At 47.8% G+C, this 22,287-nt stretch overlaps 1 protein-coding gene and 1 long non-coding RNA gene across 6 annotated transcripts; both read left to right on the top strand.

Moving 5' to 3' along the window:
- The first annotated feature begins 1,426 nt into the window (after positions 1–1,426).
- LOC125987483 (uncharacterized) lies at positions 1,427–3,051 on the top strand. Its single transcript, XR_007488014.2, has 2 exons — positions 1,427–1,949; positions 2,024–3,051. It is a non-coding gene; the product is annotated as an uncharacterized lncRNA (long non-coding RNA).
- Positions 3,052–11,109: 8,058 nt separating this feature from the next.
- LOC125987444 (major histocompatibility complex class I-related gene protein) lies at positions 11,110–21,122 on the top strand. Of its 5 annotated transcripts, none has more exons than XR_007488005.2 (8): positions 11,113–11,289; positions 12,785–13,096; positions 13,191–13,469; positions 13,586–13,894; positions 13,986–14,093; positions 14,191–14,208; positions 14,425–14,557; positions 14,604–14,793. XR_007488005.2 is itself a non-coding variant. In XM_049751847.2 (8 exons), the coding sequence occupies exons 1-7, from the start codon at positions 11,226–11,228 to the stop codon at positions 14,457–14,459; spliced, it is 1,125 nt and encodes a 374-aa protein (XP_049607804.1). In that variant the 5' UTR covers positions 11,113–11,225; the 3' UTR covers positions 14,460–14,479; positions 16,750–21,122. The 5 variants fall into 5 exon arrangements, 4 of the variants coding, with proteins under 4 accessions (XP_049607807.1, XP_049607804.1, XP_049607805.1 ...); XM_049751847.2 differs by lacking the exon at positions 14,604–14,793 and adding an exon at positions 16,750–21,122 and having other exon boundaries at positions 14,425–14,479; XM_049751848.2 differs by having other exon boundaries at positions 14,425–14,479; positions 14,580–14,793.
- Positions 21,123–22,287: the final 1,165 nt, after the last annotated feature.

The following is a 22,287-nucleotide window of genomic DNA, read 5'->3' as shown; positions in this document are numbered from 1 at the left end:
CGCGCACGCCGCCCGGCACCAACGGGAGGTCGGAAATAGCTCCAAGCCGAGCAGATCGGCACTTTATAAGCACCGCGCAGGAGTTCGCGGCCGGCGAGCTCGCGCACGCCGCCCGGCACCAACGGGAGGTCGGAAATAGCTCCAAGCCGAGCGGATCGGCACTTTATAAGCACCGCGCAGGAGATCGCGGCCGGCGAGCTCGCGCACGCCGCCCGGCACCAACGGGAGGTCGGAAATAGCTCAAAGCCGAGCGGATCGGCACTTTATAAGCACCGCGCAGGAGATCGCGGCCGGCGAGCTCGCGCACGCCGCCCGGCACCAACGGGAGGTCGGAAATAGCTCCAAGCCGAGCGGATCGGCACTTTATAAGCACCGCGCAGGAGATCGCGGCCGGCGAGCTCGCGCACGCCGCCCGGCACCAACGGGAGGTCGGAAATAGCTCAAAGCCGAGCGGATCGGCACTTTATAAGCACCGCGCAGGAGATCGCGGCCGGCGAGCTCGCGCACGCCGCCCGGCACCAACGGGAGGTCGGAAATAGCTCCAAGCCGAGCGGATCGGCACTTTATAAGCACCGCGCAGGAGATCGCGGCGCCTCATTGGACTTCCAGCGGGCCGCGCACTCGCGCACGCCGCACGGTTCAAATTTTCTAAGTGCAACGCACAATGAGATGCATGAGAAACGGCCTTGGTTACCATCACATTTGAAGCGATGAATACGAAGTTAAATTTTATGACTCGGTGTATAAGTCGAGGTCGATTTTTTTCGGTCGATTTTGGATCGAAAAAGGTCGACCAATACACCGGCAAATACGGTATGTACTTTATTCAATGAGGTTTGAGCATATCTGTTTTTGTAGCTAGGGAGGACTTTTTGTATTTTGACCCCATTTCCTGCACCAGTCAGCCAAGTTTCACTGCAGCCTGTGTTTGGAAGTAGAGTAACTAGATCATTATGATGTTTATTCAAGCTCCTGATGTTTAAATGCAAAAAACAGCAGTTATTTATCTTTGTTAAATGTTTTAAATTGCTCAGGAAGACACTGATTACAACTTATATTTCTATGATAGTCAACGCAATTTGTCACCTCGTCTCCTTCACTGTCTATTTCATTCAATGCCATGCACAAGGTAACGAGTGAGATCTACTGAGATCCAGCAACAAAGACACACACTTAAGACCATGGACATGTACATACACTCATCCATACCAAAGCTGGCCTGACAGACGTACACAGAGCAGACAGACAATTACCTAGTCCTACCCAGTCAGTAGTATTCAGGCCAGTTCCCAAGCCAAAAATGCAAAAATAAATGCAAGAGAGAGGAGAAAGAATAAAAAGGGGAGGGGCGAGGGCAAGTGGTGAGATGGGGAGAGAAAGAGAGAAAGAAATAAGCCATTCACCGTCTCCAGGTTCAGTGGTTGTCATGACGACAGGGACGCGGGGGTTTTTGGATGACGTCATCACCACGCGCCTATGTTTACAGATACGGGGAGGCGGCATATCGCGAGTTGGCAGACAGTTCCTCCTGGAGTTCAGGATTAATATCTCCATCTCCTCCACTCAGTCAATAAGTTGTTCGGGGGTTCCTGTACAGTTTACCGTCGATGTAAAGCTTGTCCATGAACAGTCGAGCGGTCTTTTTGGCTTTCCTTGCCTCGGCCATGATCGGGTGAAGCAGCCTCCGCCTGTTCATGATCTCCGGAGGGAACTTATCGCTGATGGAGTAATGAGAGCCTTTCAGCTCTCTGCCCCTCGACATGACGGCAGACTTCATCTTTGAGTCAACGACTTTAGCCACAATGGGACGGGGCCTCCTCTGTTGGTCGGTTCTGGTCCCCCCGAGGCGATGTACTATGGAGAAGCGAACAGCTCCGACGTACTCGGGCTTCATTTTCAACTCATTTCAAGTTGACAAGAAATGTTGGAACAAGTTCTTCTGATCTCCGGTGAGTTTCATCTTTTGTTTCTGCAAGTCCGTGTATCATGATGTTACAGCCTTCTCCTCGAATCCTGATTAAAGACTTTGACAGCCGTCTGCATCACCTTGGAGTGTTGGCAGAGGTGGAGCGCTCGTATTGGATCCTGCGTGGGCGAGAAGCAGTGCGCCGCTATCAGCATACCTGTCCAGAATGCCGACGCTGGAAAGCCAGACCAGTTGTCCCCAAGATGGCGGATCTGCCACCTGCTCGTCTCCGCCTCTTCAAGCCAACCTTTTTTTTTTTTTTTTTTTTTTTAGTTAGTTAGTTACATTTATTCACACACACACACACGCACAGATCATGTATACAGCTTGCTGGACATATCATTTTAGGCATGTGAATAGGTCTCCTGAGGAAGCTAACTAAAGCTTATGGTAGGACCCTTCTGTGTAGAGTTACAGTTGTTGGTGAGCTATCATTATAAGAGACATACACGTAGGACATTTACATACATGACATTTACATACATTTAACATGCTGCGTGTAACACAACGGACATTGAACATAACCTAGCATAACATGACACTAACATGACAACGTACACTTAACATAAAATAACAATATACATTTAACATACAGTTTGTGATCCCATAAAGTATAATTATGTGTAAGAGTTCAACAGTTGATGTTTTAGTTGATGTTTGAATATGGAGACATATTTTGAGGCTGTCGCTCAGCTCATTCCAAATCTGTGGTCCCCGGCACAACACACTCATACTGGTTCTCATTAATTTGCGTATTTTACCTACAATGAGGTGTTTGAGTCTAGTATTGTGGGTGTGCTGGGGAACACAGATGGGAATGAGCTGTTTTAATCTGTGGTTTGAGTCTGAGATTACCTGATGTATTACACAAGCGTTGTGATAGTAATTGAAATCGTTGAGTCAAAGGACACGATAACGGGCAAACAGGTGACAGGTGGGTGAGTTTGGTTTTGTCCAGGAGATGGCGCAAATGACCTTTTTCTGTAATATTTCCAGTTTCTTGATCTGGCTGGGATAAGTGTTGCACCAAATAGTATTACAATAGTTAACGTGTGGTTCAAATAAAGTTTTATATAAAGTGAGAAGGGGTGAGCATGGCAGCAGCTGCCGCAGCTTGAAGAAAAAACCAACATATGTTGACAGTTTATGAGCTAGGTAGTCTATGTGACTTTTGAAATTTAAACAGTCATTTATGTGGACACCAAGGAATTTGGTAGCATGGACCCTTTTAATCTCTTCACCATCTATTTTCATTTTCGTGATAGGACTTTCCATTTTTAATTGTTGTTTGTTAGAGTGGAATAGCATAGAACTGGTTTTCCCAATGTTGAGGGAAAGTTTTACTTTAAGCCAAGAGTGCGTCATCCCTTTGGAGTAACGGAAAAGTCTCAGCTGGTGGAGAGATAGCAGTTGTAATTATCTTAATAATTAAGGATCGGAGACAAGGAATGCAGCAACATCCACACAGGGTCAAAATGGCAGAGAAAACGGCAATGGAGACCAGGACCGAGGAAACCAGGGTGCGGTACTTTCCGAACACGTTCAACCAGTCGGTCCAAACCTCCGTGTTCACCCCACTGTGTTCCTTCATCCTCCCATTCAAGGTCCTCAGACCCTCAAGGGCCCGGGACAGGCTTCCGTCGGCTGCAGTATTATTTGGAATAAATGTGCAACATTGCTCACCAAACATGGCGCAGACACCGCCCTCTTTTGAGAGTAGCATGTCAAGGGCCATTCGATTCTGGAAAGCCATGAGGGAAGTAGCGGCCAGTTGGGAGTGGACCGCCTTGAAACCCGCCTCGGTCCAGTTTCCAAGCCTCTGCACGTTGTAGTGGATGTAGTTAATCCTGTCAACATTTAGTACACCACCAACACAGGGCGGATTCAAAACCAGCTGCTATCTGATTCACCAGCTTATACTCATCCGGTACTCCTCTAGGAACACCAATGGCATCTATGTAAGTTGGATTAGCTGCGCCCTGCCATTCGGCGTTTTGCTTCGTTCTCGGCCAGTATTTGGGCACTACGAACTTAGCAAAAGATCTTAGATCATAAGAGGACATTGGTATCAAATGAACAGGAAACAATAGGGTTACCAAAGCGCAAATTCCAGAGCTGTTTAAAGGCAGCCTATCATAAAGTTTGTTACTATTACACCAAAACCAAATATCACTACGAGCAATGGGCAAAAAAGGGGCAGTGACATTGGTCATGGACTCACACCATGGAGTAGGTAGGGCGCCGAGCTTCTCACCAGTACCAGGTAATCTAATGCATGTAAAATTACCCTTAGCTACATCGGACGAAAAAAGGGGTTTATATTTTGTCATAGAGGCAACAGGGTAAACCTTATCCCATTTAAAACAATCATGAGTGGGTGAAATGGATGAGTTTAACATTAAAACAACAGCACACTTAGGAACTATATTTGCAGGTATGATTTTCAAAAGAGGTCTTGGACCCATACATGCAATGCAACTGGTGTTAGCCAGTTTTGCGGCTTGCTCAGCCATAAGAAGCCAGTTGTTGGTTTGACCGCTTATTCCTGTGGAGGCTATAAAATAGCTGTCTATATCAGTGAGGAGCATACTTGTGATTTTTGCGCCTGCTGACAAGGTGTAATTATTTGTAACGAGACGGTCTGCGATCGACATTGTTTTGTTAATGCAAATAGCAATAGGAAAGTGGGGATCAATTCCAGAGGACCAAGCCCACAGTTGAAAACCCCAACAAGAAGTGTTAAACAAAGTGGCATTTGGAGGACGAATTTGACCATCAGGGAGTGTAAGAGTCAAAAGGAGGCTTGTGCCCTGATTTTTCAAAGTTACTCGTTTAGCAAAGAACACAGCCTCTTCACTGGAACCAGAGGGCCAAAAATCTTGCGTTTGTGTGGTGACAAGGGTGCCCCAGTCGGTGCTAACCGGGTGACCAGTTAAATACCACCAATATCCGAGCCATTTATCCCCAGTAGTGGGGTGACCATTTCGAAAACCTTTCAAACTTCTCATCGGTAAAATAATAGAAGAAGATGTATTAGGAGCCACAGTAAACATTAATGAGTTATTGTAAGTCCAAGACAAAAGCCATGGTACGCAAGTTGGAACGCGGACGGTTTCTGGTGTACAAACAACATGATCGAAAGGGGATTTTGTGTTGCGCTTATGTCTAGCAATTTTTCCCCATGAGCCATATTGATTAGAATCAGTGTTGGTAGTTGCCTGAGAGAAGAATGTTCGAGGCTCATGGTAGTTGGCTGATCTTACTTGATAAATTCTCACCTATGGATATAAAGTAGTCATTGAATTCATTAGCGGGGTCAATGTTGCTGTTAGTAAAGGAGTCGGGGAGCGTAGTTTGTTTATGGCGTCTGTTTAGGACATTGTTTATTATGTGCCAAGATTTTTTTGAGTCACCCTGCGCATCTTGCAGGAGTTTGCTATAATGGTTGGCTTTATCCATCCATCCATCCATTTTCTGAACCGCTTAGTCCCCACGGGGGTCGCGGGCGTGCTGGAGCCTATCCCAGCCGTCATCGGGCAGTAGGCGGGGGACACCCTGGACTGGTTGCCAGCCAATCGCAGGGCACACAGAGACAGACAACCAATCTCACTCACACTCACACCTAGGGACAATTTGGAGTCTTCAATCGGCCTACCAAGCATGTTTTTGGAATGTGGGAGGAAACCGGAGTGCCCGGAGAAAACCCACGCGGGCCCGGGGAGAACATGCAAACTCCACACAGGGAGGGCCGGAGGTGGAATCGAACCCGCACCCTCCTAACTGTGAGGCGGACGTGCTACCCAGTGCTGGTTGGCTTTACTTATCCTTAATAAATGTGTAAGTTTATTTTTGTATTTATTTTCAATTGTTGTCTGTCTTAAGTATCTTTTGTATTGTTTATTTTTGTGCTTAATGGAATTAGAGAACCCTTGGGTTACCCAGGGTTTAGTTTCCCTCTTGCCGCATTTGACAGTCTTGACAGGGATGGTATTTAATATTGCATCACTGATTGCCAGGACCAGGCTGTCGTATGCCGTGTTTGGATCATTGATCAGATAAATATTGTCCCAGTTTTTGGCCTGGAGGTCGGTGTGTAATTGCTGTAGTGTACTCTCGTTTATGACTGCACTATATGTTGTAGTGTAGGACACTTGAGTGCAAGATTAAAAAACATTACTATAGGGAGGTGGTCAGAGATTTCAGAGAAGAGCACACCAAAGGCAAGTTTGTTATTTTGAATGTTTGTGATGATACTGTCAATGATAGTTCTGGAGGTGGGGCATCATCTTCAAGTGTCTCACCACCAGAGGGGTACACTTGGACCTTCTCAACACCATCGACGCCGATTCCTTCCTGATGGCCCTTAGGCGGTTCATCGCCCGCTGTGGGACACCTGCAGAGCTCTACTCCGACCAAGGAACCAACTTCCGAGGAGGAGAAAGAGAGTTGCGAGAAGCTCTTGTGTTTTTTGTGAGGGTGGAATTGAAGATTTGTCACGGTTCGGGTGTAGCGCATGGAGCAGGACGACCAAGTGCAGCTTGGACCAGGGTTTATTGAAGCAACTCAAAAGGCAAACTGACATGACTTAACAAACAATAACTTGACTGACTGACCGGGACGTGAAACAAGAAGACAGCAGGACATGACGGCATCAAGACAGTACGCCAACACCGAACGACAGCAACCAAAACCAAAACCAACCAATACCAATGATCCGACCGGGAGTGAGGGGCAGACAGGACTTTTATACACGACAGGTAACGAGAGGCAGGTGGGAACAATCACACTGATCATGGGCACACAGGAGGGGAGGGGCGAGCACACAGACAGAAACCAAGACAACAGACACATAATGGAGCAGTTGGGGACGAGACGTGACAGAACCCCCCCCACAAGGGACGTCTCCCGACGTCCCAAAAAAAAACTAGGGGAACCGAACCGCGCCGCACTCGGGCGGCGACTTGGGGAACCGAACCGCGCCGCACTCGGGCGGCGACTTGGGGAACCGAACCGCGCCGCACTCGGGCGGCGACTTGGGGAACCGAACCGCGCCGCACTCGGGCGGCGACTTGGGGAACCGAACCGCGCCGCACTCTGGCGGCGACTTGGGGAACCGAACCGCGCCGCACTCTGGCGGCGACTGCGGGGACAGATCCGCACTCTGGCGGCGACTGCGGGGACAGATCCGCACTCTGGCGGCGACAGATCCGCACTCTGGCGGCGACAGATCCGCACTCTGGCGGCGACAGATCCGCACTCTGGCGGCGACAGATCCGCACTCTGGCGGCGACAGATCCGCACTCTGGCGGCGACAGATCCGCACTCTGGCGGCGACAGATCCGCACTCTGGCGGCGACAGATCCGCACTCTGGCGGCGACAGATCCGCACTCTGGCGGCGACAGATCCGCACTCTGGCGGCGACAGATCCGCACTCTGGCGGCGACAGATCCGCACTCTGGCGGCGACAGATCCGCACTCTGGCGGCGACAGATCCGCACTCTGGCGGCGACAGATCCGCACTCTGGCGGCGACAGATCCGCACTCTGGCGGCGACAGATCCGCACTCTGGCGGCGACAGATCCGCACTCTGGCGGCGACAGATCCGCACTCTGGCGGCGACAGATCCGCACTCTGGCGGCGACAGATCCGCACTCTGGCGGCGACAGATCCGCACTCTGGCGGCGACAGATCCGCACTCTGGCGGCGACAGATCCGCACTCTGGCGGCGACAGATCCGCACTCTGGCGGCGACAGATCCGCACTCTGGCGGCGACAGATCCGCACTCTGGCGGCGACAGATCCGCACTCTGGCGGCGACAGATCCGCACTCTGGCGGCGACAGATCCGCACTCTGGCGGCGACAGATCCGCACTCTGGCGGCGACAGATCCGCACTCTGGCGGCGACAGATCCGCACTCTGGCGGCGACAGATCCGCACTCTGGCGGCGACAGATCCGCACTCTGGCGGCGACAGATCCGCACTCTGGCGGCGACAGATCCGCACTCTGGCGGCGACAGATCCGCACTCTGGCGGCGACAGATCCGCACTCTGGCGGCGACAGATCCGCACTCTGGCGGCGACAGATCCGCACTCTGGCGGCGACAGATCCGCACTCTGGCGGCGACAGATCCGCACTCTGGCGGCGACAGATCCGCACTCTGGCGGCGACAGATCCGCACTCTGGCGGCGACAGATCCGCACTCTGGCGGCGACAGATCCGCACTCTGGCGGCGACTGCGGGGACAGATCCGCACTCTGGCGGCGACTGCGGGGACAGATCCGCACTCTGGCGGCGACTGCGGGGACAGATCCGCACTCTGGCGGCGACTGCGGGGACAGATCCGCACTCTGGCGGCGACTGCGGGGACAGATCCGCACTCTGGCGGCGACTGCGGGGACAGATCCGCACTCTGGCGGCGACTGCGGGGACAGATCCGCACTCTGGCGGCGACTGCGGGGACAGATCCGCACTCTGGCGGCGACAGATCCGCACTCTGGCGGCGACTGCGGGGACAGATCCGCACTCTGGCGGCGACTGCGGGGACAGATCCGCACTCTGGCGGCGACTGCGGGGACAGATCCGCACTCTGGCGGCGACTGCGGGGACAGATCCGCACTCTGGCGGCGACTGCGGGGACAGATCCGCACTCTGGCGGCGACAGATCCGCACTCTGGCGGCGACTGCGGGGACAGATCCGCACTCTGGCGGCGACAGATCCGCACTCTGGCGGCGACAGATCCGCACTCTGGCGGCGACAGATCCGCACTCTGGCGGCGACAGATCCGCACTCTGGCGGCGACTGCGGGGACAGATCCGCACTCTGGCGGCGACTGCGGGGACAGATCCGCACTCTGGCGGCGACTGCGGGGACAGATCCGCACTCTGGCGGCGACTGCGGGGACAGATCCGCACTCTGGCGGCGACTGCGGGGACAGATCCGCACTCTGGCGGCGACTGCGGGGACAGATCCGCACTCTGGCGGCGACTGCGGGGACAGATCCGCACTCTGGCGGCGACTGCGGGGACAGATCCGCACTCTGGCGGCGACTGCGGGGACAGATCCGCACTCTGGCGGCGACTGCGGGGACAGATCCGCACTCTGGCGGCGACTGCGGGGACAGATCCGCACTCTGGCGGCGACTGCGGGGACAGATCCGCACTCTGGCGGCGACTGCGGGGACAGATCCGCACTCTGGCGGCGACTGCGGGGACAGATCCGCACTCTGGCGGCGACTGCGGGGACAGATCCGCACTCTGGCGGCGACTGCGGGGACAGATCCGCACTCTGGCGGCGACTGCGGGGACAGATCCGCACTCTGGCGGCGACTGCGGGGACAGATCCGCACTCTGGCGGCGACTGCGGGGACAGATCCGCACTCTGGCGGCGACTGCGGGGACAGATCCGCACTCTGGCGGCGACTGCGGGGACAGAACCGCACTCTGGCGGTGACCTAGGGGACAGAGCCGCACTCGGGCGGTGACCTAGGGGACAGAGCCGCACTCGGGCGGTGACCTAGGGGACAGAGCCGCACTCTGGCGGTGACCTAGGGGACAGAGCCGCGCTCGGGCGGCGACTTGGGGAACACAACAGCACACGGGCGGCGACTTGGGGAAACAGAACCGCACTCCGCGGAAACTCGGGGAAACACAACCGCACTGGGGCGGCGACTTGGGAAGTCTGTACCGCGATCGGCGGCCACTCACAAAGTCCGTACAGTGATCGGCGACATTCGGAAGGCGGGGCTCTGCGCGGCGGCAAGAGCCATCACGCGCCGCAGCAGTGGGAGTGGAGTCAGGGACGATCGCGGGTCCGACGCAGCTGGCTTGGATGTCTGGCAACGCCCGCATGTCCTGCAACGCTGGGGTGGAGCCCGATGGCGGCCATGAGTCTGATGACGCCGGGAGGCACTCCAACGGCGGCCGTGGGTCCGGCGTCGCGGCACCAGAGTCCGATCGCGGCCGCAAAGCCGCTGGCGCCAGAAGCACTCCGATGGCGGCCGCGGGTCCGGCGTCGCGGCAGCGAAGTCCGACGACGGTCGCAGAGGCGATGGTGCCGGGAGGAACTCCGATGGCGGCCGTGAGTCCGGCGTCGCTGGAGCAAGATCCGATGGCAGTGCAAAAGCCCATGGCGCTGGAACAAGCTCGGACGACGATCGGGCGTCGCAGCGGGAGCTGGTGGCGAAGGGTGGTCCAAGCGCTGGTCGTTTTGGTGGTCGGATCATTCTGTCACGGTTCGGGTGTAGCGCATGGAGCAGGACGACCAAGTGCAGCTTGGACCAGGGTTTATTGAAGCAACTCAAAAGGCAAACTGACATGACTTAACAAACAATAACTTGACTGACTGACCGGGACGTGAAACAAGAAGACAGCAGGACATGACGGCATCAAGACAGTACGCCAACACCGAACGACAGCAACCAAAACCAAAACCAACCAATACCAATGATCCGACCGGGAGTGAGGGGCAGACAGGACTTTTATACACGACAGGTAACGAGAGGCAGGTGGGAACAATCACACTGATCATGGGCACACAGGAGGGGAGGGGCGAGCACATAGACAGAAACCAAGACAACAGACACATAATGGAGCAGTTGGGGACGAGACGTGACAAGATTGAGACCATCATTTCTTTTGGTGTGAGTTTGTGCAAAGGTTTTGGCTTGACTTTCAACAATGGGCTTGTTCAAAAGGGTTGCTCTTTTTTTCTCTTACTACCTCTGATATTAAATATGGCTTTGTTCACAGTGGTAAATTATTTATTTTTTGTTAACAATATTATTTAGTTGGCCAAACAATACATACACAAATGTCGGTTCTTTAAAACAAAACAAAACATTCTTCATCGTGTCGTGTCTCAGAAAGAAATGGATATTGAACCTGCAAACCTAACAAGAATAAATGTCCATTTTTGCCCATGTGAAGCCCTTTGAGCTTTGTCTGTGATTAAGGGCGATATAAAGAAACTTGACTTGACTTTCAGCCAACGAGGCGCGTCACGTGATTTCAGAGAAAGCCAAATTCGAGCTGATGTATTTGCGCGCCCCTACCAGCAGGACGAAGCGATGTTTTACCGCACGGTTGTACACTGCTCTGGGTGACGTCATCGCCAGGCTGAACTCCGATTGGCTTGAGTGGGAAGTAGTTGAAGCGCGTCTGCTGTTTTCTGTACTTCCTCGTCCGCCTGTCCGACCAGTCGCTCGTCGCAACTTTGACCAAATACCCCTTTTGACTAAAATCGCAAAAGGACAACTTGATGCTTGCAATGAATTTACTTGTATTCTTTGTTGCGGCCGTGCAAATTTACAGCGTGGCACCTGGTAAGTTTACTTTACTTACAACTCAGTTTATTATCCTCAAGATTGACGCTCTTGATATTGAACTGACGCATTTATTATTATTTTGTTTGGTTACATTTTCTTCACATGTCTCCTGCGTCAACATTTCATGAGCGGAAAATTCCTTCACCTGAACACTCGTTTTCTCATAGTTTGATGGGAACACAATGGTTTGATTATAACTTTTGGAATATATAGTTGATAAAGTTGAAAAACTTAAAAGTGACACAAAGAAAGGTGATATATACCTGCATGAATAACCGTTTGGTTAATTATGGAAAAGCTAATGTACTGTAATGAAATGTTTGACAGTAGAGACTTTGCAATTGATAATTAACATTTTTCAAAGTCAAAGTCAAAGTCAGCTTTATTGTCAATTTCTCCACATGCCAAAGACACACAAAGAAACCGAAATTTCGTTCCCCCCTATCCCACGGTGACAAGACATGCCTCACAACAGACAAACAAGTAAACAAGTACAACAAAAGCGTGCTGAATAAATAATGAATAAATAACACAACAATAAATAAATAAATAAGAGGAGCAGAAAAAAAAAGGAGCAAGTGCGCGTACAGCAGACATTCCTGAAAACAGCGCAACAGTGCCGCACGCTACGCAGAAGGGGGTAGCGAGTTCAGGGCCCTAACAGCCTGGAGAAAGAAGCTGTTGGCGAGTCTGGTGGTGCGGGAGCGCAGGCTCCTGTACCTCTTCCCAGAGGGCAGAAGGTCAAACAAAGAGTGAGCCGGGTGACTCACATCTTTCATAACAAAATAAAACATTGTATTGCCTCCTGAATAGACAATATATGATCAATTACGTAATTGGAAAAAAAAGTTTTTGGGGCAAATTAAAGAGAATGGTAAACGTTATGTAATTATATTTCTTTCATAAGTGGATTGAAATATAAGTATATATATTTAATAAAGTTGAAAAACTTAAAAGTGACACAAAGAACGGTGATATATACCTGCATGAATATCCATTTGGTTAATTATGGAAAAGCTAATGTACAGTGATGAAATGTTTGATAATAGAGTCTTTGCAATTGATTATTAACATTTCACGGTAACAGCAATAAAGTTGTATCTAATTTTTCATAATAAAAGAAAACATTGTATTGCCTCCTGAATAGACAATATATGATCAATTACGTAATTGGAAAAGTTTTTGGGGCAAATTAAAGAGAATGGCAAAAGTTATGTCATTATATTTCTTTCATAAGTGGATTTAAATCGCTGATGAGGGGCATCCCGCTGGAATCGAACATATTCATCAACAACCAGCAGAAAACAAACAATTGTCAAATCACTGACATGTTTAAGCGAAAGAATGCGCTTGGATAAACATGAACTCCAACATGTCAAGTGCTGCAATGTTCCAACTGCAGACAGAATCATTGAAAATAGGAATTGCACAAGATTGCTTAATGTAAAAACAAAGCAAGATCATGTGTGTCACTTTTGTGTTTGTCTTTCAGTCATTCACACGCTCAATTATTTCGAGACCAGCTCTCAAGTTGCAAAGCTACCAGACTACTTGGAGGTGGCGTATGTTGACGGCGTTCAGATTCAGCAGTTTGACAGCAACCACAGGGAAACGAAAGTGAAACATGACTGGGTGAACAAAATCACACAAGATAATCCGCACTTTTGGAAGAGAGAGACGGAGAACAGTATACGGAATGAGCAGGTCAATAAAGTCAACATTGAAATCGCTAAAAAGCGCTTCAACCAAACCGGAGGTTTGTTTACATCTGAGTGTCCGCTCGTAAAATTCATCTCATGTGCTGGTACACTTTTTTTTCTTCCCGACTAATAAACAGACGTGTCACTGCTGGCTTCTCTCTGATTATCGCCACTGAATCTTGTGTGTGATCCTTTCAGGTGTTCACATGATTCAGCTGATGAAAGGCTGTGAATGGGACGATGAGACTGGGGATGTTGATGGTTCGATGCACTTAATTTACGATGGAGAAGACTTCATATCATTTGAGGCGAAGACGATGACATGGATCGCAGCACATCCACAAGCTTTCATCACCAAATTGAAGTGGGACCAAATCGACGAGTACAATGAAGCCAGTAAGAATTACTACACTGAGAAGTGTCCTTCTGATTTGAAGAAGCATGTGAGCAACGGGAGGGACTTCCTGACGAGAACCGGTAAGTTGTCCTCTCACACCTTCTCTCAACCTCGCACTGTCTTTCCTCCCTTCACATTCTCTCCATCTTTTGTGCCCTCCTCACGCGTTTCCCTCCATCTTTGCCCCTGCGTGCAGAGCTTCCCAAGGTGTCTCTCCTGCAGAAGACCCCTTCCTCTCCGGTCACCTGCCACGCCACGGGTTTCTACCCCATTACATCGTCCCTCTTTTGGAGGAAGAACGGCGAGGAGATCCACGAGGATGTGGAGATGGGGCAGACCCTCCCCAACCACGACGGAACCTTCCAGACCTCGGTCGACCTGAAAGTGGAGGTGACGCCCGCCGCGGAGCGGGAGTACGAATGTGTGTTCCAGCTGGCCGGCGTCTCGGAAGACATCGTCATCAAGCTGGACGCCGGAAGCATCCTGAGCAACGCGCGCATCCAGGGTGAGCGTTTGGCGCGGCTCAGACACGGCCGATTGGCTGTAGGCTCTCGCGAGTCATTGACGTGTCTCTCTTCGTGCTTTGCCGTGTGAAGAAGAGCAAGACAGGAAGAAGGCGGTGACCATCGCCGTCCCATTGGTGGTCCTCGCTCTGGTGGCTGTGGCGGCAGCAGTCCTTGCCAAGCGTCTCAAAAGCAAACAAGGTGAGACAAGACAAACAAGTGTTTGCTCCGTCAGGAACATCCAGAGAACATTGTTTGTGGCCATTCCTAATCTCTTCTTGCTTCTCTTTCATTTCAGCCAAATACTCTCAAGCTTGTAAGTAAAACGTTTTCTGCTTCCTTTGAGCCACAATAACAAGGCAGCCATGTCAAGATTTCATTCAAACCTAAAGTGTCCATGCCGGAAAATGTCAGCTGCGTACACTGGGGCCCTGAGATACGCTCGCAAATGCTTTTTTTCCATTGAAAGGAATGGAATGACGTTCTTCATCAAAATTGTTGACTTGTGTAATTTAACCTCTCTGGCTTTTAGCTGTTTCCACCGATTCTGAGCCTATTTCCGGGTGAGAGGCAGCAACGGTCACCTGGTAATTTAGCTCATGCTGACTACATGTGGTCTTCGGATGCTGGAGGTGGGTTAGGGAACATTTGGATTCTTGTTGACTATTTTGCTCTGCTCTTCTTCAGGTGTCAGAATTCTTTCAGAGGACTTTCTCATCACAACACAGATGTTTTTTTCTTCTTCAAGTCAACGATAATTATGTTTCTGTTAAATCAAGTTTTTGGGTGGTTTCAACGATGATAGCAACAAGTTTCATTCTTGTTTGATTGTATTTCCTATTTCAAAATGCCGTTTAATCCCAGGTCTTCATCTAATAAACAACTAACACGTTTCTCAGAAGCTGAGGTTCTTGACTGCCCTTATTTGAACTGCGGCTGAACATATTCAACGTTCAATGCCCAAAGTGGAAATGCAAAATGGAGCGTGCTACTCGACTGCGGCCAGCAGAGGCACCGTTGAGTCACGCTCAATAGTTTGGCTGTCTAAAGTTCAGCATGACGATGACGATGGGAGGTGAAGCAAAATATTTGCCGCTGCGTTTGGAATTTTGCTCTCTCGGAAAGAAAAAAGCAGTTAATATTTTGTCATTATTGAAGTCAAGTGAATGTCAATCAAATGTGTCAAAACACTATATACAGGACTGTCTCAGAGAATTAGAATCATGTGATAGTTATTTATTTTCCGTCATGCAATTAACAAAACAAAAATGTCATACATTCTGGATTCATTACAAATCAACTGAAATATTGCAAGCCTTTTATTATTTTAAAATTGCCGATTATGGCATACAGCTTAAGAAAATTCAATTATCCTATCTCAAAATATTAGAATATTTCCTCAGACCAAGTAAAAAAAAAGATTTATCACAGCAAAACAAAATCAAACATTTGAAAATGTCCATTAATGCACTCAGTACTTGGTTGGGAATTTTTTTGCACGGATTTCTGCATCAATATGGCGTGGCATGGAGGCAATCAGCCTGTGGCATTGCTGAGGTGTTATGGATGCCCAGGATGCTTCAATAGCGGCCTTTAGCTCATTTGCATTGTTGGGTTTGGTGTCTTTCAGTTTCTTCTTCACAATACCCCACAAATTATCTATGGGGTCCACCATCTATGGGGTCCACCACTTCCACTTCCAATCCCTTAGACCTTTGTCCGTTGGGGAACCGCTGCGGAGTTGACAGTCAGTTTTCTCCATTCCTCTCTGTTCTCCGCTGTTCTCAATAGCTCGTATGTTTTTAGGCCTGTGCAATCCTTTATGTTGTCCTCCCATCTCTTTTTCTGTCTCCCTCTCTTTCTGCCTCCGTTCACTGTGCCTTGCAGGATCGCCTTGGCAAGTCCTGTTGATCTTGTGACATGGCCGTACCATTCCAGTTTCCGCCTTTTGACTGTCGTTAGTAGGTCGACGTATGGGGTCCAGGTCAGGGGAATTGGCAGGTCAATTGAGAACAGCAATCTACACCATTAACTGGTGGTTTTGGCACTGTGGGCAGGTGCCAGATCATGCTAGAAAATGAAATCATCATCTCCCCAGAGCTTTTCAGCAGACGGAAGCATGTAGTGCTCTCAAATCTGCATTTACTCTGGACTTGATGAAACACAGTGGACCAACACCAGAAGCTGACATGGCTCCCCAAACCATCACTGACTGTGGGAACTTCGACTGGATTTTAAGCAACTTGTGCAGCGTTTCCTGCCACAATTCCCCCTTCCAACAGACTTTTTGTGGATGTGCTTTGAAACTGCACTCTGTGAACAGTTTGCTCTTTGAGAAATGCCTTTTTGTGTCTTACCCTCCTGATGGAGGGTGTCAATGATGATCCTATGGACAGCAGTCAGATCAGCAGTCTTCCCCATACCTGTGATTTAGTTTACTGAACCAAGCTGAGTGTTTTTCAAGTCCGGAAACCCTTGCAGGTGTTACGAGTTAATTGGACGATTCAAGTGACTAGTTGAATACCCTACTAGTTTACTTTTTCATGATATTCTAATATTTTGAGGTAGGATATTTGAGTTTTCTTAAGCTCTATGCCATACTCAGCAATATTAAAATAATAAAAGGCTTGCAATATTTCAGTTGATTTGTAATGAATCCAGAATGTATGACATTTTTGTTTTTTTAATTGCATGACAGAAAACAAAGAACTTGATCACAATATTCTAATTTTCAGAGACAGTCCTGTAAATGTGAAATATTATGTTATTTTAATGTTACTTTTTCAGAAATAGACATATATGTACAACTACACATAATGTTGTGGTGACGTTGAGACATCTTTCATTGTTTTCCCAGATAAGACCCTACATTTGGTTTCTTCACCTCAACGTCTGCTAGGTTAACACATAAAGGGTACCGCCATAAATAGGCTAACGGATAGCATCTTTGTGGTGGTGGTGGCATTTGAACACAAATGGAGCCCCACAGGGCACAGTGCTGGCCCCTGTACTCTTCACCTTGTACACCTCAGACTTCTGTTACAACTCTGAGCTGTGTCACATACAGAAGTACGCGGATGACACAGCCATTGTCGGGTGTATCAGGGACAATAGAGAGGAGGAGTACAGGAGCCTGGTGGGGGATTTCGCCACCTGGTGCCGTGCCAACCAACTGGAGCTCAACATCTCCAAGACCAAGGAGCTGGTCATAGACTTTGGGAGGAACAGGCCTAAGCCTAGGCCCGTACTGTTGGAGGGGGCTGAGGTGGAGGCTGTGGACTCCTACAAGTACCTTGGGGTGTGGCTGGATAAAAAACTGGACTGGTCAACTCACACCAACCACCTTCACAGGAAGACACAGAGCAGGATGTACTTCCTGAGGAGACTACGTTCTTTTAACATCTGCAACAAACTCTTGGAGATGTTCTACCAGTCTGTGGTTGCCAGTGTCCTGTTTTACACCGTGGTGTGCTGGGGCACCAGCACATCCAAGAAGGACACCTCCAGACTGGACAAACTGGTTAGGCGAGCCGGCTCTCTGATCGGCAAGAAGCTGGACACTGGAGACGGTGGCAGAGGCAAGGACACTGAAAAAACTGTTGGACATTATAGACAATGTCCGTCACCCTCTGCACACTGTCATCACTAATCAGAGGAGCCGGATCAGTGGGAGACTGCTCCTCCTCAATTGTAGGTCAAGCAGACTGAAGAACTCCTTTGTCCCCCAAGCCATCAAGCTATTCAACTCCTCACTGGGGGGGAGGAGGTGACATGGACATGAACAGGGACATGGAGATGCTTGTAATAACTGTACACATTCACACGTCAATATACAATGTGCAATATTATGGCAACTACTGTGTAGTGTTTTTACCTCCCTCAATTTTCTTGCCTAGTTTATCTTTTTGCCTCTTTTACATTTCATTGCTAACTCTTGCACTGTGTGTATTTCTGCATCTTCTGTATATCTTTATCTCTTGTGTTTTTTCTTGTGTATTTTGTATTTTACTGCTACTGGACACAGAATTTCCCTGAAGGAGTAATCCCAAGGGATTAATAAAGTTGAGTCTAAGTCTAAGTCTAAATCAAATGACGCATCAACACATACCAAACACTATAACAACGCAGAGACGTATTCTTTATCCTCTGCAAAGAAACAAATAGTATGGCATGATTTATTTACTGTGATCCGGAATAACTCTGTCACGGTCGGGTGTGGAGCATGGAGAAGGACGACCAAGTGCAGCTTGGACCAGGGTTTATTGAAGCAACTCAAAATGCAGACTCTGTAAACTGACATGACTTAAACAATAACTTGACTGACTGATCGGGACGTGGAACAAGAAGACAGCAGGACATGACGGCACCAAGACAGGACGACAACACCGAACGACAGCAACCAAAACCAAAACCACAGCAACCAATGATCCGACAGGGAGTGAGGGGCAGACAGGACTTTTATACACGACAGGTAACGAGAGGCAGGTGGGAACAATCACACTGATCATGGGCACACAGGAGGGGAGGGGCGAGCACACAGACAGAAACCAAGACAACAGACACATAGTGGAGCAGTTGGGGACGAGACGTGACAAACACAATCAAAAACATAGGCAAAGCATTAACACCGTACGTCATGAATGGGTACAACCGTGAACCCCAATCTTACAAAAACGATGTTGAACTTCTTATACTGTATATTGCTGGCTGATGTGCGGCAGAGTATCTCTGGTTGTATACTTGGTTGGCTCTGTACTCCTGAGACTCAACTTCAACTAGGTGACAGAACACTCCTTGCTTCAGGAGTTTTGTACCTCGCTTATTTTGAGAATCGCCTGGCTTGAGACTCAACTTGAACTTTGTGACTCTCGGGCCAGAATGGGCAAACTGCGCCCCGCGGGCCACATCCGGCCCACGGGGCCGTTTAATCCGGCCCGTGAAACCTGAATAAATTGTATTATTGAACTTTTTTTGGGGTAATTTTCCCTGCAATTAGTATGTTTCCCCAATAGATGGGGAAGCACCCGCCCGCGCATTTACTCCCGGAAGCCGTGTCAGAAAGCTCGGTGCACACTCACAAGTGCGTGTCCGTACTCAGTAGTACGTAGTAATTTCATCTATCAGTGCCGAATTTGAAGAGTGTAGGCTGTGAAGTCAATATTCTCGTAATTCACGAGCTGACTTTTCAGATACAGTTTTACGCTAATGCCACCCACAAACCTTCCCCTGGAATCCTTCCATTAAAATGAGTGGCTCGAAGAAAAGAAAGGTGGACACTGAGTGCCGAATGTTAAAAAAGAGTGGACAATTTGGCTCGACCTACGTGTGTGAGCAGACGTTCCGCCACATGAACGTCAACAACGCCCGTCACAGCTCTAGGTTAACGGACCGACACCTCGGCTCTATCCTAAGAATTACCACAACAAATTTTACTCCAGACCATGATGCACTAGCAAAAAAGGGAGACCAACAAGACTATTGATTTCTTTATTACTTTATTTAGAAGTATTCTTTCACTTATTCTTCAAGATGATGTAGTTGGTCAGAATGTTTGCCGTTTGATGTGATTTCGCCTCATTAGATAAACATATTTCATAAATCTGACCTGCAGGCGCTGAAGTGATGGTAACTATTATTCATAATAACAGTCTCGTATTTAATGAGAATCACCGATAGTAGTTTTTGGGTGAAATATTTTTTTAATGCTGTTAATAAATGCATTTGTTTTCAAAAAGCTTTTTTTGAATATCCATGCTTTACTACCTACTAAAAGTACAAACCTTTTATGCAATGACCTTTACATGTCATTTCTATTACTTCACGCAAACACTCCATCCATCTGCTCCTGGTTCGGCCCCCCAATCAAAATTTAGAACCAAATTCGGCCCGCCAGTCAAAAAGTTAGCCCACTCTGCTCTAGGCCTTCAGAAGCACTGAAATGCATTTCCAAGCTGAATTTATTCAGATACTTTTTCTCCTGTAAATCACAGACTCAAAATAAAATGTTGATAATTTGGCTTGCACTGTTTGTCGTTTAGAATATTTGACCAACAGTTTTTGTATAGTACCGTGCACCAGGCGAGGAATTCACCAGATACCGGCTAGGCAAGAACGAGGAAATTGGGCACAAGAAGCCTGCGACCAATCCTCCGCCATTTCAGGGCTGAGAGCTGAAATACAAAATGGCCGACCCAAGTGGAAAGTCCCTTGTTGGTCCACTTCGGTTTTGTACAATTAAATAAATCAAGTCAGTAATTACCACCGGTTGGAAGTCGCATCATGAAAGTTGATGTCTCGATGAATTTGAGCCCTTGAAAACCTTCAGACTCTATTAACAAGCAATTCATTATAATGAAATACATTTTAAAAAATATAGGTAAGAGATTATTTATCAGGTAAATAATAAAATTGTGATGATATGAATATTTCTAAAATGTATTACATATCTTTTTTTCATTTTACAGATTGAGTAAATTTACATATACCCTGTCTCGATTTTAAAGATTGTTTGCAGGAAATTATAATGTTAGCATTCATTTATGGCATTTTTTTGTTGTTGTTGCTGACACGCTGTCATTATAACGCTTGAGTGATCTTTGCTGATTTGTCTTGCAAGTAGAGTGCCACAAGAGCAGCTTGCTGAGTTGCTGTTGACTCATCTAATACTCAATCAATCAAATACTTCTGAAAATATGACACAAAGCGAGCGTCTCATCGACGCATTTCAAGCTTGCTGGCTTGGCTTGCTTCGGATTGGTTTCGTTTGTTTCTACATGAGGAGCAACTATTCAAGGTTTGATGTCATCGTTTTAAAAAGCTCAGTTTTGTTCGTGTCATCGAAAGTTTTGTACCTCGCTTATTTTGAGAATGGCCTGGCTTGAGACTCTAGGCCTTCAGAAACACTGACATGCATTTCCAAGCCGAATTTATTCAGATACTTTTTCTCCTGCAAATCACAGACTCAAAATAAAATGTTAATAATTTGGCTTGCACTGTTTGTAGCTTATAATATTTGACCAACAGTTTTTGTATAGTACTGTGCACCAAGCGAGGAATTCACCAGATACCGGTTTGGCAAGAACGAGGAAATTTTGCACAAGAAGCCTGCCACCAATCCTCCGCCATTTCAGGACTGAGAGCTGAAATGCAAAATGGCCAACCCAAGTGGAAAGTCCCTTGTTTGTTCACTTTGGTTTTGTACAATTAAATAAATCAAGTCAGTGGTTGGAAGTCGCATCATGAAAGTTGATGTCTGGATGAATTTGAGCCCTTAAATACCTTCAGACTGTTTTATCAAACAATTTATCATAATGAAATACATTTTAAAAATATATCAGTAAAATAGATTAGGTCAATAATAAAATTGTGATGACATAAATATTTTTAAAATGTATTACTTTTTTTCATTATTTAGATTGAGTAAATTCACACATACCCTGTCTCGATTTAAATATTGTTTGCAGGACATTTTAATGTTAGCATTCATTTATGTTTTTTTTTTTGTTGGCGTTGTTGCTGACACGCTTGCAATAAAACGCTTGGGGTGATCTTTGCTGATTTGTCTTGCAAGTGGAGCGCCACAACAACATCGACAGATTGTTGAGCTGTTGTTGACTCATCTAAATTCATCAAATACTTTTGAAAACATGTCACAAAACGAGCGTCTCATCGACGGGTTTCAAGCTTGCTGGCTTGGCTTGCTTCGGATTGCTTTCGTTTGTTTCTACTTGAGGAGCAATGATGCAGGTTAGAGGTCGTTGTTTTAAAAACCAGGCGTTGCTCAGTTTTGTTCGCGTCATCGAAACTTCAGTTTAAAAAAAAAAGCTCAAGTTGGTCCTGAGGCGCGTGGCTCCATAGCGCCATCTTGTGCTCTGCTCAAAGTTTGCGTTCTCGGACCACATTTGAGTTTGAAAACGGCATTTAGTATGGTCTGGCAGCACCGTTCATGGCAGCATCAATATACTTTTTCTGTCTGGGAGTGTTTTGACCAGGTGTAGCAAATTTGTACAGGTTCCTACAGCCCCAAGCAAAGTTACAGGGAAAACGGGCCATATTTGATCACTCTTGTATTCAGCACCGTTTAAAACGGGGTTTAAAGTATAAGTGGCGTATGTAAGTGTTGAGTTTCATTAGTTGTCGTTTCTGAAGGCGCTGTCTCAAGGGGTGGTTCCAAGCGTTCTTGTTCAGCTGTCACTCGTGCTTCCGCGCCCCGCTCATCTAGTACCACGACAGAGTCGCGTCATAAGTGTGCAACTCCCAAAAATTATTTGAACCTGAAAAATATATTTAAATAGGAGAAACCAAGACTTGAACCTGAAAAAAAAAGAGATGTGAATCTGAAGATATAAAACATGCAACCTATAAAAAGACCTCAAATCTTGAAAAATAAATGGAG

This window comes from Syngnathus scovelli, chromosome 19 (genome assembly GCF_024217435.2).
Source record: "Syngnathus scovelli strain Florida chromosome 19, RoL_Ssco_1.2, whole genome shotgun sequence".
NCBI classification, from domain to species: domain Eukaryota; kingdom Metazoa; phylum Chordata; class Actinopteri; order Syngnathiformes; family Syngnathidae; genus Syngnathus; species Syngnathus scovelli.
The sequence above is the reverse complement of the archived record's forward strand: the minus strand, read 5'-3'. Positions and strand labels throughout refer to the sequence as shown.

Excerpts from the sequence above, each read along its gene's own strand:
- LOC125987444 (XM_049751847.2), top strand. The coding sequence starts at position 11,226 with ATGCTTGCAATGAATTTACTTGTATTCTTTGTTGCGGCCGTGCAAATT. Across the intron at positions 11,290-12,784 it reads AATTTACAGCGTGGCACCTG|TCATTCACACGCTCAATTAT; the intron begins GTAAGTTTACTT and ends TTTGTCTTTCAG. Across the intron at positions 13,470-13,585 it reads GGACTTCCTGACGAGAACCG|AGCTTCCCAAGGTGTCTCTC; the intron begins GTAAGTTGTCCT and ends CCCTGCGTGCAG.